General features: G+C 42.7%; 1 protein-coding gene across 1 annotated transcript in view; it reads right to left on the reverse strand.

Moving 5' to 3' along the window:
- The window catches only part of LOC108787023 (phosphatidylinositol 3,4,5-trisphosphate 3-phosphatase TPTE2-like), a 53,252-nt gene that overhangs the window by 20,625 nt on the left and 18,297 nt on the right, over positions 1-14,330 (reverse strand). Inside the window, exons 3-5 of the mRNA XM_018556455.1 lie at positions 7,010-7,084; positions 5,440-5,487; positions 1,188-1,349 (exon numbers count right to left, since the gene is read on the reverse strand). Of these exons, the coding sequence (XP_018411957.1) occupies positions 1,188-1,349; positions 5,440-5,487; positions 7,010-7,084 (285 nt within the window). The remainder of the gene's footprint in view (positions 1-1,187; positions 1,350-5,439; positions 5,488-7,009; positions 7,085-14,330) is intronic.

Here is a 14,330-nt window from a genome sequence, read left to right on the forward strand (position 1 = left end):
TCTATCTATCTATCTATCTATCTATCTATCTATCTATCTATCTATCTATCTATCTTCATATTTAAATAAACTGTTGCATGCTTATAATATGTTCATTCATTTAACAAGCATGTCCTATTTTGCTGTTCTGATATGCCTGCAATGCTCAGTAACAGCAGTCTCTATTTCCTTTTTCTGCTATAAGCTGGTGGCTTTCCCTTCTTGAAGGTTGCCCCTTATTATGAAGTAGGAATGCTGCACAAATTAAGGGAATCCCCATGTGTCTGAGCTGTCCCCTACATCCCCTGCATCTTCTACCTCTTCATTCCATGCACCCCTTTCTATTCATCCCACTGCACCCACCCCTTCAGCAACGTCTTTCTCTTATTGTACATCCCCTTCATCTCCCTCCCCTCTACATCCCTTGCATCCCTTTACATCCCATGTCTCCTGCTTCATCTCCTGAAAGTTCTTTCGCCTACATCCCCTACACTCCCTTCTCATTGTTTCCCTCATTCACTTTACCTTACATTCGCTGCATCCTTTTTTCCCCTACATCCCTAGTATCCCCTTTCCCTACTTTCCCTCTACCACCTTACCTTACATCACCTGCACCCCCTTTCCCTATCCTCCCTCTACTACTTCACCATTACATGCCCTGCACCTCATCCCCCACCAGCACACACACTTTTATGCTGATTTAGACCAGTTAGGTGATAGATGTCTGATTCTTCTGTTGCTTAGCCATCTCTGGACCTTTTTTGGAAGGGTTATATTTGGTTGATGTTTTTTTTTTTTACTTGCTCCTAGTTGATGGGACGATCAACGACAGGGCCTTGCAATCTGCTCTTTGCAGCCTTTATAAAGGGATTTGTATGTCCACTGTTGGAGGGCAGCTAGCCCAATAGTAGATGAAGTCCAATTTATTAGATAAACCTAAGACCAAGCAGTGTAATAACCAAGTGATTTGGATAGATGTTATTGTTTCTCCACGGCTAACCTAAAGTCTTAGAAACCCCCAAGGGCTGCAGCAGATATTACATGTGACATTAGCCAAAGGACTGAGAATCAGTCTAATTTATTTACCAATAATCCATGAGCATACCATAAACTGTATCAGCCCATTAGGCCCTTCTTTTCATGGTCTAGTTCACTTTGCTCTAGTGAGAAAAGAATTGCAATGCCATGATGCCATGTCTGTCACGTACCCTTCCACAAATATGTGTAGCAGGACATCTATGAGGAAGAAGATGGAAATGCCTAAGGAAATTCCTGATATGATAGTTGCTGTCTGAACACTTCTTTCCATAACCGACAGATCCACAATGACAAACACAAAATCCACCAAGATAAGCAGAACTCCAAACAAACTGAAATATAAATAATAATTATAATAATAATAATAGTAATAATAGTCATAATCTGTTTTTCTTTCTTAAGTGCACAGGTCAAATGACAGCTGGATTCTTAGGCCAGTTCACATATGAGCATCTCTTAAACGTATGTCAAATGCACACTTTCACGAAATGTGCACAAACACAAAACACACTTGTATTACCATTACTAGGTTATGGCACCCCAATTGCGTCACAGCGAACGCGTCTTTTTCTTGCGAGTTCATGCGCGTTCTCAAAAAAACTCAGAATACACGTCCCTGAATTTGCCACATGTACTTCTTTCCCGGGTTTGGCGCATGTCCAGTGACCAAATGGATATCAATGGAGACACTTCATTTTTACATTTTCTTTTTTGCTCTTACTCTTAGTGTTTCATAAAACATGTGCTTAAGCCATTATGTGTAACAGATTTCATAGCCAGCTTCTGAGTACACAAGACATCTATAGAAGAACAAGTTTATAAGGGTTGAAAAACAATATTGACATAACTAATGGACCAGGGCAGTTGAGCACTGAGCAGTACATTTTCTGGAACACATGGGGATGTGGTATTTACTTGTCTGTTTCCTTGGAGTAAAGCAATGTTTTTTATGTCCAACTTGTTATAAGTAAAATCAGGTAAAAAACAAAATCACTTCTGGGCAGAATCAAGGAGGAAAAATAATGTTGTCCTTTGAAATGTTGATCTCAAATACTGCCGCTGCTCCACCTGTCTACATTTAGTCTGTTTTGTCAACTGAAATGTATTCCACACCGGCACAGTGTCGTTTGGTGCAGCTTGAACAGGGCAGATGATCACAACAGTCTTCTTGGAAATTGATTGATCTGAACTTGCCGTCCTCACAGTCCTCTGTAATTATTTTACATGTAAGCAATAGTTTTTATTTATTTACCATTCCATCAGCCATGCACGGTAAAGACTATTTCTCTTCATGGTAAAACTTTATTATTTTTCCATTCTAAAGCATTATGTGGATCACAAAACTGTCCATATAAATAAATATTTCATAATATAATGTAAAATGAGGTTCTACAAAAAGAGAAAAAAGTGAACCCTCTGGGCAATCCATCTACTCTACTCAGTTCGTATGCAATCCAGATTTTAAGCAAAATGACCAATATTCTTCACACTTTCAGCATTATGTGAGGTAAAGGTCCATAAAAACATAGGTTCATAATGAGGAAATCATTACTCCAACATCATTTCAGGTACATACCTAATTTTTGTATAATTGTTATCCACTGCAAGAGGTCCTAGATTATACCAGATTGTATATTAAGAACATCATTTATACAAGTTTCAAAATGTGTGGTAATCATTGCCGCTGACCTCATAATTCACCATGCTCACACACATCCCCCCATACATATAGTGTCAGGATTACGGCTTCCATAGCTTTTCATGCATACCAGACAAAAGCCTAAATGATCAATATATAGTATGTGTTGTATAGTTTTCAAAAAATTAAATGTTTTGGATTGTATAGTTCCCAGAAGTTCCATTATATAGCAATGATTTAACAGTAGTATTGTCCTCAACTAAATAATCCAAAGAGCTACAAAGGTTTTAGGGATTTCAGCTGTTATATGTTATCTTAGTATATCCATGCATAAGTCCTTCCATAAGAGTATTGATGTGCAGTGACCAGGGGATAAGAAAAAATTGGGTGGGTCTTACCACAGAATGAAGAAGCAACTATTTTGGTATGAGCAACTCCCAAAGCGTCTATGGAAGACATAAAACCCAGGATGTAAGCAAGGTGGCAAGAAAATGTGCCCAGCGGTCCACTTAAACAACTACATTGTCCTGCAGTAGGGTCTTTATATGAATTTCTTCTATTTCTATTTATTAATTGTAAAAAATGACAGTGACAAGAAACAGCCTCACTTGCCATTTATTATTATGTTAGCCCCACAACATATTCTAAATGCCGAGGGGTGTCCCAAGTCTGCCGCTGCTGCCTAGTTTGCCTAGTGGCAGCCCTGTATATTCATCTTCAATACATTATTTCTCCCAAACCAGGATAGCGTATTCTTCAATTATTTGGCCAAGTCCCGACAGATTTGCTCAATGGACGGTCCCAATTTTAGTCCCTAGTTAGGTGGGATTTGTAGTTGTCCAGCGCACGGGAAAGGCCCCACGGAGAGTAGATAAAAGAGTTTGGGAGGTGGTAAGGTCGAGAACTTTCGACTTCTGCAAGTTGATCTTAAAATTTGAAAGAGCGCTATACTCCTCAAACTCGCGCATCAGATTGGGGAGAGATATTAAAGGTTTAGACACTATATAGAGTAGGTCATCTGAGTAACCGGCTAGTTTATGGGAGAGAGGTCAAGCTAAAAGGCCAGAAATATCGGGGTGTGCGCGAATCCGGCAGAGCAAGGGTTCCAGCGACAGGATAAATATCAATGGCGACAAGGGACATCCCTGTCTCATGCCATATGTCAGCAAGAAATAATCAGAATGTACTCTGTTAACTCTGACCCTAGCAGTCAGATGCGAGAATATGTTTGCTATTCATGTACACGTTATCTCCTAAGCAAATTTGTAAATACGTCCAATCCACTCTGTCAAATGCTTTTTCTACGTCTGTAGACAACAGAATGGTGGGGATGCAGTAGCAGACCATTTAGGAGTCTGCTACTGCAGGATGGGCTGAAATATCCGGTACCCATCCAGTGTCCCTGAGTGCCGAGCCTGGTACTGGGGACTGCATTGAAGAAGCCATGGAGTAAAATGGGAGCATCAATAAGTCCATGTGTGTGTACAGTGGAACCGTGGTAACCAAACTATGACCTTCAGAGGTTGGTTAGGGTGGGCAGCTGAGCCATCTATATACAGTATTTACATCTGAGGTCTGGAATGTAATTTGCACTTTATATCAGGAATGCAAGGACAGACATCACTACCCTGGTGTATAATCCCTACAAAGTATTCATTTAAATGATCTGATTATGTGCCACACAATAGCATCTGCAAGAATAGCAGGCACCATCATGATGAGTTTGCATTCCCAAAAATACATATTACAATCAAAATCTTACTTACAAACACTTCTAAGAACATGCTTAAAAGAATAAATGATCATGTGCCATATTTTTCTTTGTTTTTACAAAACGTTAAGCTAACTCAAAATAAACACTTCATGTGACAGGTATTTCTCAAATACCTATGAAAAGTGCATGCGTTTTATGACAATACGGTATTTTCAATCATTTTTGTTTTTATCTCTTAGAGGTTGTTCTTTAGCTGAAGTCATTGCCAAGAGCAGATTTATGTTATGGGAGCCTAGAGACATACAACACTTATGGAAATGACGACGGTCACCAGGGCCCTCTTCCTCCTGTCCAGGCTGTGATTTGTATTCTCTCTACAGCTTGGAGTCTGCACCAGGGTCCCGCTGCAGCTTAGATCCTGGTAAATCTGCCACTGACTCCAAGTTGTAGAGAGACTACAAATCTAAGCAATACATTATACAGCAATGTAGAATACCACCAACTATATAGGACTACACATCCCAGCAATACAGTGTTAAGTACCGCAGAATAATACCATGAGCTATAGAGAACTGCAAATCCCAGCAATACATTATACAGCAATGCAGAATTCTATGTAGCTACATACTCTGTGTTGCTCCGTGTTTATGGCCTGATATCTCCAGGGTCTCAGGAGGGCTGTCTGGGGTTTCAGAGAGGGCTGTGCAGGCTCTCAGGGGGCTGCTCAGGCTCTAAAGTGGCCAGTACAGGCTCTCTGGTGGTCAGTACGGCTCTCAGGGGGCCAGTGCAGGCTCTCTGGTGGTCAGTATGGCTCTCAGGGGGCCAATGCGGGGCTCTGGCAGTCACTGGGGCTCTGGCTCTGCAGAAGACACATGGCACTAGTGTATTCTTCATAGGTGTATATTAATAACAAAGAGGCAGGTGACAATAGTATAGCCTGTCATAGCCTTGCGAGAGGTGGGGGAGACCTCCCCACAAAGGTAACAAAGAACGCAGACTCTATGGTTAATTACACCTGCATCTGAGACTGAGTTACTCTTTGTCTAGCTACAATAACATTATTTCCTACCTGAATCCAAATGACATCACAAATGGAGCGATCACTTTCTTTAGTTTGCTGGAAAATAAACAAAGAAGTCCCTTTTTTTACACAGTAAATCCCATAGGCAGTCCAGCACTGACACTTCAGTAAACCAAGATATGAAGGAGAATATGTGTTCTCATCTGTATAGCATAATCACATTTCTAATGGTTATACATCAAACCTAAAGTTAACGAAACATCATTCTTATCATGAATATGAAGCATTCATGCAGCTGGTGTGTGAATAGGGAAGAAATAATTAGAAAATAAATATATGAAATAAAAGGTATAGAGGGACTTTTAAAAAATGTAATTTGAAGAGTTATGGCCAGTGGCAGAGGGCCCCTTAGGAGCATTATCCCTAGTAATAGAATCCATTTCCACCAGCTTGTGAGGTACAACTCTACTGAGCTTTATTTGGGTGTAGTTAAAGCCAACAATGCTTTCAGAAATGCATGATGCAATTGATCATCTCTATGGGTCCTTGTCAAAAAGATGACAGATCCCTGGGCAAGGGCAGTATAGAGACTGACTGAATAAGGCTAGGTTCACACCTGCACTACACCCGACACGCGCGTCCCGGGATCGCGTGGTCCTGCACAATGCAGGTAGCAATTGCCGCACGGCCCCATTGATTTCATTGGGGTTACATCCGCTCGGTAATCGCAGAAAAAGGGTACATGTACCTTTTTTTTTTGCGATACACGACGTGCGGCTGTTTTAACCGTGCAATCCGCCCAGCATGACTGGGGTGCCATTAGAAAATAATGGCACCCACAGCGCGGTCGGTTGACACCTTGGCGACTCCTGACTGCGTGGCAATCCGTCCGGAATTGTGCTTGATTGCCGCGCGGTGAAGTGTTGTCTAGGTGTGAACCTAGCCTAAAAGACACTTTCACTTTATAAACAAAGTGTAAAAAGAAAAAAGAAAATGGAGAAGAAAATTGTAAATAAGTCTGATGAGTTCTTTGGAATATAAATTATTGTATAATTGTGGTAAACACTGGAAGACTTATGTAAAACATATTCCCAATGGCAGTCCATGCCATTCAGTGGCCACCTTCCAGAGCAATACAATCAGATACTTGGGAGAGCAGGGGTGGGCAACTCCGGCCCTGTAGCTGTTGTGGAACTACAAGTCGCATGAGGCTTTGCAAGACTGACAGTTACAGGTATGGCTTCTAAAGGCAGAGGCATGTTGGGATTTGTAGTAAAAGCACAGCTGGAGGGCTGGAGTTGCCCACCCCTGTGGTAGACAATCCTTTTAACACATAAAACCCAAGCACAGGCCAAAAAAGCTAACATATTAAAAAGAGTCCCCCCCCAGCAGTATTTATTTATAGTGATAAGGTGTGCAGCAGAAAATGATTTCTTATTCCAGTTTCTGTGTTTTTACTGTTCCAGTGTTTATTATGCATCTGTCCTGCTCTTTTCTCTGAATACAACTAGCTGCTCCCAAAGGTTGGCCTGTCTACACTCCTTTCAGGTTTGGTATCCAACAGCTTATGCCCGCACAGTGCCAACATCTCTTGCAAGGCCTCTTTCACAACACTTACTTGGTCCATGTTGCTGGCTCCTCTGCATCGTTCTTCCCATCATCTATTTGAACTTTTACTTCAGATTTAGCAAACCTGTTTATAAAAAAAAGAAGAAGAAATAGTTATCAGTAATACATGTCATACCTTGCTTATAAGAGAATGCAGACGCCCACTTTGCAAACAAAAAGAAAATCACTTAGAGGGCAGTATCCCCTCAGATGTCCTCCAACTGGTATCAGCAACACCACTGCCATTACTTCCTGTGATGTAACCAGCACCAATGGACCCACCTACTTAAAATAGTTAATCATCAAAACTGTTAGTAATGTAAAAAATGCATATTTATGTGGCACAACGCTTATGGCATGCATTTTAATTAACACAAACATACACTATATTGCCAAAAGTATTGGGACGCCTGCCTTTACACCCACATGAACTTTAATGGCATCACAGTGTTAGTCTGTAGGGTTCAATATTGAGTTGGCCCACCCTTTGCAGCTACAGCTTCACCTCTTCTGGGAAGGCGTCCACAAGGTTTAGGAGTGTGTCTTTGGGAATCTTTGACCATTCTTCCAGAAGCGCATTTGTGAGGTCAGGTACTGATGTTGGACGAGAAGGCCTGTCTGGCAGTCTCCGCTCTAATTCATCTTAAAGGTGTTCTATCGGGTTGAGGTCAGGACTCTGTGCAGGCCAGTCAAGTTCCTCCACCCCAAACTCGCTCATCCATGTCTTTATGGACCTTGCTTTGTGCACTGGTGCACAGTCATGTTGGAACAGGAAGGGGACATCCCCAAACTGTTCCCACAAAGTTGGGAGCATGAAATTGTCCAAAATGTCTTGGTATGCTGATGTATTAAGAGTTTCCCTCACTGGAACTAAGGGGCCAAGTCCAACCCCTGAAAAACAACCCGACACCATAATCACCCCCTCCACCAAACTTTACACTTGGCACAATGCAGTCAGGCAAGTACCGTTCTCCTCGCAACCGCCGAATCCAGACACATCCATCGGATTGTCAGACAGAGAAGCGTGATTTATCACTCCAGGGAACACGTCTCCACTTCTCTAGAGTCCAGTGGCGGCGTGCTTTACACCACTGCATCCGATGCTTTGCATTGCACTTGGTAATGTAAGGCTTGGATGCAGCTGCTCGGCCATGGAAACCCATTCCATGAAGCTCTCTATGCACTGTTGTTGTGCCAATGTAATGGCCGCACAAAGTTTGGAGGTCTGTAGCTATTGACTCTGCAGACAGTTGGCGACTTCAGTGCACTGTGCGCTTCAGCATGCGCTGACCCTGCTCTGTCATTTTATGTGGCCTACCACTTGGTAGCTGAGTTTCTGTTGTTCCCAGTTGCTTCCACTTTGTTATATTACCACTGACAGTTGTCCGTGGAATATTTAGTAGCAAGGAAATTTAGTGGATGGACTTATTGCCACAATATAGTGTATCTGTGAAATTAATGAATACATTGCCATAGGTAATAACACTTTCATCCACCCTGTGAGTCAACTTATTGGACGGAAGCTACTTTTGTTCTCCATCACGGGAGCGAGCTTGGAGTGGTGGCTACTTTACAACACACACCAGGACCATGGGGAACAAAAGTAGCCACCCTCCAGAAGGAAGAACAATGTCAGTATGAATTCAGAGATTTCAGAAAAATGTAGTTAATTGTAAAAATGCATTTTTAAGATTTAACTCCTGAGTTTAGTGTCACTTTAAACAAGCCTGTAGAAATGTGAATTATCACTAAAGCTTACTATGCTGACATGTAATATTTGAGACCTCTGACAGAGATAAGCAAAACCCATCAAATGAAATAACGACTAAGAGGTAAAAAAAATGTCAACACATCAATATTTATAGTCAATAATGAATATTTCAACACTGTTTTCTTAAGGGATTGGTGTCTTATCTGTTTACACACTAAACTTGAGTACTTTATAGGCTTCCCGACATAAAGATTCAGACTGATTACCTGTCAGGCCAACTAAGTATCTTGTATTGGAAGTGCTTTGTTTTCGAGGTTAAAGTCCTACTCCAGACAAACCTTGTTTTAGTTTTGGACAGAATACAGAAGCGATATATGATCCTGTGTCAGGTTTTTGTTGCTCTGTTACAAAGGTATACACTTACTTCCTGTCCTGGTCACAGATGGTCATAGGGACAGAAAATATAAGACTTACTCTCTAAAAGGTGACAAATATTTCTAGTAGACCTCGTCCAGGTTTCTATCGCTCTCAAAAGTGAGATCCTTGGCCTGGAGGCCCAACACCATCCTACCATTGCAACTACAATGTAATTATTGTGTTTGGTTACAATATACCTTGAAGTTTTAAGGAGTGGAGCCTATTACATTTGGCTTGAAACCAAGTTGTATATGATGGGAAAAGAATCGCTGCAAATGGATCTCCATGTTTGGGTATTTTTGGCAAGGTAATGAATTTCCAGTGCTGGAAGTAGTTTTTTAATATACCACATGTATACAGGTATATGATAGGGTGATTGGCTATATGTTTGTTCTGTGCGAATAGAGGCTAAAACAAAAGTTTTTGGTATATTTTCTTCTCTGTCAAATGTAATTGAATACCACATTATGGCCACTAGATGGAGCTGTGGAGCAAAGGAAATAAGTATTTATTAGTCAGTGCTTGGCTTTTGGAAGAGATTGGTGATATTCTGAAGATATTTAACAAACTATTCAGCCTAATCTGCTATTCATGCCATAGTGACAGGTAAACATTACAGATGGACCCTAGACTGAAGAAAATCTTAAGCACGACTGTTACAGATTACAGTTATACTGTCTAGTGGAAGAAGCACCCTCAAACCTGCCTTCTTGTCAAAGATGCCCTTATTTCAGCAAATTAACATTTATTCTCAGTGTCACATTGGGGCTTAACAGCTTTGCTATGATAGAAGAATAGGGATGGGCTGGATGTTCGAGTCGAACGGGAGTTCAACTAGAACATTGCTAGTTTGTGTGTTCTCCAAACCAAGGACGTGCAGTCAGGGGAGGCAGGTGAGGCAGTGCCTCACCTAGTATTATGGAGGATAAAGCTCTCCATTCAGCTATCCATTCAAGCTTTTTCTCCATTCGGACCAGCTTGTAACAGGTTACAGAGCAGGGAAAGCCTCCCCGCTGTGTAACCTGTCATGGACGGACCGCTGCCTGTTAATTACAGGTGGCGCTGCATCCGGCTTTTGACAGGTAGTTAGGTTACACATCTGCGGGCTTCCCCACTGCTTGTGTAACCTAACAAGTGAGGCCAGAGCTGTCACAGCCTCTATTCTTTGTTAGAGGCGTGAGCTCTGTGGATGGTTTGGACCAATGGCAAAACGCCATTGGTCCAAGCTGTCCAATCAAAAAAAGAAAGAAAAAAACACTGAGGCCATCGATCTCGATGCTTCAACAGTGACGAGCAAGGGAGGGACAGGGAGCTCCTCCCTGTCTCCTCCCTTACTGCCTCAAACTAGCTTGTTGACCGAGTCGGGGGCAGGGCTTCGGCTGGCGGGGATGGGGAATACCTCACCCAAATCTGAAGGTACCGCACGTCACTCCTCCAAAAACACGAACTATCAGGGCGTTCAGCGGGCTGTTCGTCCCGCTGAATGCCCTACAAGGCAATGTGCCTTGTGAAGCTGTAATTGGCTGAAGGCCAGGGCACATATAACTTTAAGAGCCATGATTAGGCAAAGTCATGATGACTTTGCCCAATCATGGCTCATTTGTCAGATGACGTAAAACTGTACACAGTTGGACGGAGCTAGCTGTCACCGCTAGCTGCCCCCAATTGTTTATATGTTCACCAAACATAAGACCAAAGAAACCAAAGAAACCGCAAAATTACTCATCCCCTCGCTTGTTATATCTCGTCTTGACTATTGCAACTCCCTCCTCATTGGCCTTCCACTACACAGGCTATCCCCCTTCAGTCTATCATGAATGCAGCTGCCAGACTCATTCACCTAACCAACCGTTCAGTGTCTGCAACCCCCCTCTGCCGATCCCTACACTGGCTTCTACTCGGCCAAAGGATAAAATTCAAAATATTAACAATCAGTTACAAAGCCATCCACAACTCTGCCCCTGGCTATATCTCAAACCTGGTCTCAAAGTATCACCCTAACCATCCCCTCCGCTCATCCATTGACCTCCTGCTTTCCAGCTCCCTTGTCAACTCCTCCCATGGTCGCCTCCAGGACTTCTCTAGAGTTTCTCCCATCCTATGGAATTCTTTACCCCAACCTGTCCGTCTGTCGCCCACCTTGACTGCCTTTAGGCATTTCCTAAATACTCATCTCTTCAGGGAAGCCTATCCCACCTCAACCTAACCGCTCAACCATCACATTCTCAAACGATTCATCCCCAAGCAGCTCCCTCCTCATGTATCAATTCCCCCTCCCTTTAGATTGTAAGCCCTCACAGGCAAGACCCTCCTTACCATCTTGTCTTGATTTGTATTGTGACTGTAATGTCTTCCTTATATTGTAAAGCGCTGTGCAAACTGTTGGCGCTATATAAATCCTGTATAATAATAATAATGTTGCCGGCATCTGTCAAAATGCCATTCCCCCCTTACTCATTCACTGGGGGGCCGCATCTGGGTGCCCCTTTATTAGGGGTACCCTGATGTGAAAAAGCCCCCTGCCCCCAACCCTAGGGCTTGTGGGGAAGAGCCCCTTGTCCCCATCGGCACAGGGACAAGGTGCTTTTCCATGGGCGACTCTGGAAAAGCACCCTCCCAATGCTGAGGGCATGTGGCCTGGTATGGGAGGAAGGAGGGTGCCCGCTCGCTCGCCCCTCCCCCTTTCCGGCCCTGCCAGGCCTATCCTCGGATCAAGGGTCTGATACAGAAATTTTAGGGGGGACACAACTTATTTTTTCCTCCCATTTTGGGGGGTAGGGTCCCTCCTAACATTCCTACCAGACCTAAAGGGTCTGGTATTGTTTAGGAGGGGGAACTACACACTAAAAAAAAAGGAAAAACATTTCATTTTTTTTTTTATTTGAAAATGGTGTATGTGATCACAGACCTAATATATAAGAATACAGTATATGCTACAGAAAAACGGTGGTGCCCCCCTGACCCCAGAGGCCCAAGGTGGACCCCCAAAGGCAGGGAAGGCCGACATTTCACTTTCAGGGGCAGATCCTTACCAGTGAAGGACATGTAATCAACAAAGTTGGGTGCCAGTCACTTTAACCCTTTCGCTGCCAAGCCCTCCGGAACATTTTTCAAATCAGCTGGCCAAGAAATTTTTGAATTTTCTGCAATTTTTTCCTATTGGTTTGATTTTCAACTACTTTTTAGAATGCTTTGTTGCAAAACCGCATAACTGGGAGAGTGGGTATAGGGCTTCAGACATCCATAGCAATAATAGGACCTACTCCAGACTCACCAATCCCTTCCTACTTCCCCAGTACAGAATTATTGAGAGAACAGGCTGACATTGGGTAATAGAGCAACAGCTGAATAGGGATATGCATGAGATCTTCCATGGGAGAGACACCAGACTGGTTCCTGAGGTCCATATCAACTCCTGGTACCTACATCAGTCATAGGGCTTCTCTGGTTCTTATCCCCAGATAGTTCCAGACCCCATCTGGTTCCACATGTGGCTTCCTCCAGGCTTGAGGCCGAGTCAGCTTCTCCAACCATGTACATCCCACCCCAAGGGTAGGCATAGGGGTGGACTGCCCTGAGCACATGGCAATTCCTGAGTACTTATGCACTTTACCGGCATGCACCACTGGCCCTGAAACCCCCAGTGATTGGCTCGTGAGACATAGACACTCCTGATAATTCTCTATTGGCTGTCCCACACTGTAGCAGGATCACATCCCACTCAGGCAGGTACAATCAACAGCAGAACACCTATAATTAACCAGATAAAAACCAACTACAAATCAGCTAGACTGATTACAACACTAGCAAAGCTACATTTCTAGTAGCCACGCCACTGAAGGGGGTAGGGGCTACACTAGCTTTTTCTAAAAGCTGTAGGAATTAACTGAACTCATCCATTTGCTTTCCATTACAATACTTTATCTGTATGACAGAACCATTAGTTGTCTCAGTACTCAATTCTCTCATAGTTGAGGAGACCCCTCTGTGGGAGTAATACTAAAGTCCCACAAACACTTAGGGCCAGTTCACACCAATTGCGATGCGTTCAAGAGCGAAATCTGCTGGAACAAACAGTAATCGCACACTAAACTCCCCTCTTCCTTCTAGGGTGGGAGGGGGCATAGTGGTGCATTGAAGTCAATGGCACCGCAGCCACACCCCCACCCACAGTGGGCGATCGGGCACATGGTAAAACATTGCCTGTGTTCCGTTCCATTTTGAACGCAAGAAAATGCTGCATGCTGTGACACTAAACTCAGGAGTTAAATCTTAAAAATGCATTAAAGTACCTTATCTCTTATCAAAAATGTATCTTATTTGTGTATCACTCGGCCATAGACCCTCAAATCATCTCTGAATTTGTGCTGACACCGTCCTTAATTCTGGAGGGGCGCTAAATAAAAAACAGATAAGTGACATTTTTGGTACTTGAATGCATTTTTAAGATTTAACTCCTGTTTTTAGTGTCACTTTAAGCCCATGTTCATGTCAGCTCAGAGCATCTCAAATATAATCACTCCATACCACCAACCCCATCAGGCATTTTCAATGTACACTAAACAGTTGCCTTCAGATGGCCAATCCAAAGTTTACATATCATGCTGTATCAGCTAAAAATGCACTAGGAAATACAATAAAGTTACATCCAGATACTTGAACAAAGTCCAATGTGCACCAGGGGCAGAGGCCATGGGCTAAGAATATGGAATTCCCGGCCAAAAAAAATTTGTTCCGACATTTATTCAAATGCATATTTGTACAACTAACAACTTGACTTGTTAATGCAGCTCTAGTCTCTACATGTCCATTTGATGTTGCTCTAAGATCAGTAGGAAAGTTATATTTTTCATTTGAAAGGCTGTGGCTCTTGGAAAATAGAAAAGTGTTGGTAAGTTCAAAAATGTGACTAGGTGCATATTTATAAGGCAATGAATCTGACATTCACCAAACATTCAATGCACGTGAAACTTCCTGATGCATGTGATTTAAATGAGAGTGATTAACTGACCTCCAGTGAATGTTTGCTGAAAGTCAAATACACTGCTTTATAAATATGCCCCTTAGTGTCTTGTGTTAAGATGCAACAGTCCCTACTTGTACTTTTTTTGGAGCCCACAAACAAGAAACTCTGAGATGATAAATGAAGGTGAGAGCTTTAGGTCTATTTTGTTGATAAATCTTTCTAGTCAGTACTATCCAA

Source organism: Nanorana parkeri, unplaced genomic scaffold, assembly GCF_000935625.1.
Source record: "Nanorana parkeri isolate BGI_ZX_2015 unplaced genomic scaffold, ASM93562v1 scaffold238, whole genome shotgun sequence".
NCBI classification, from domain to species: domain Eukaryota; kingdom Metazoa; phylum Chordata; class Amphibia; order Anura; family Dicroglossidae; genus Nanorana; species Nanorana parkeri.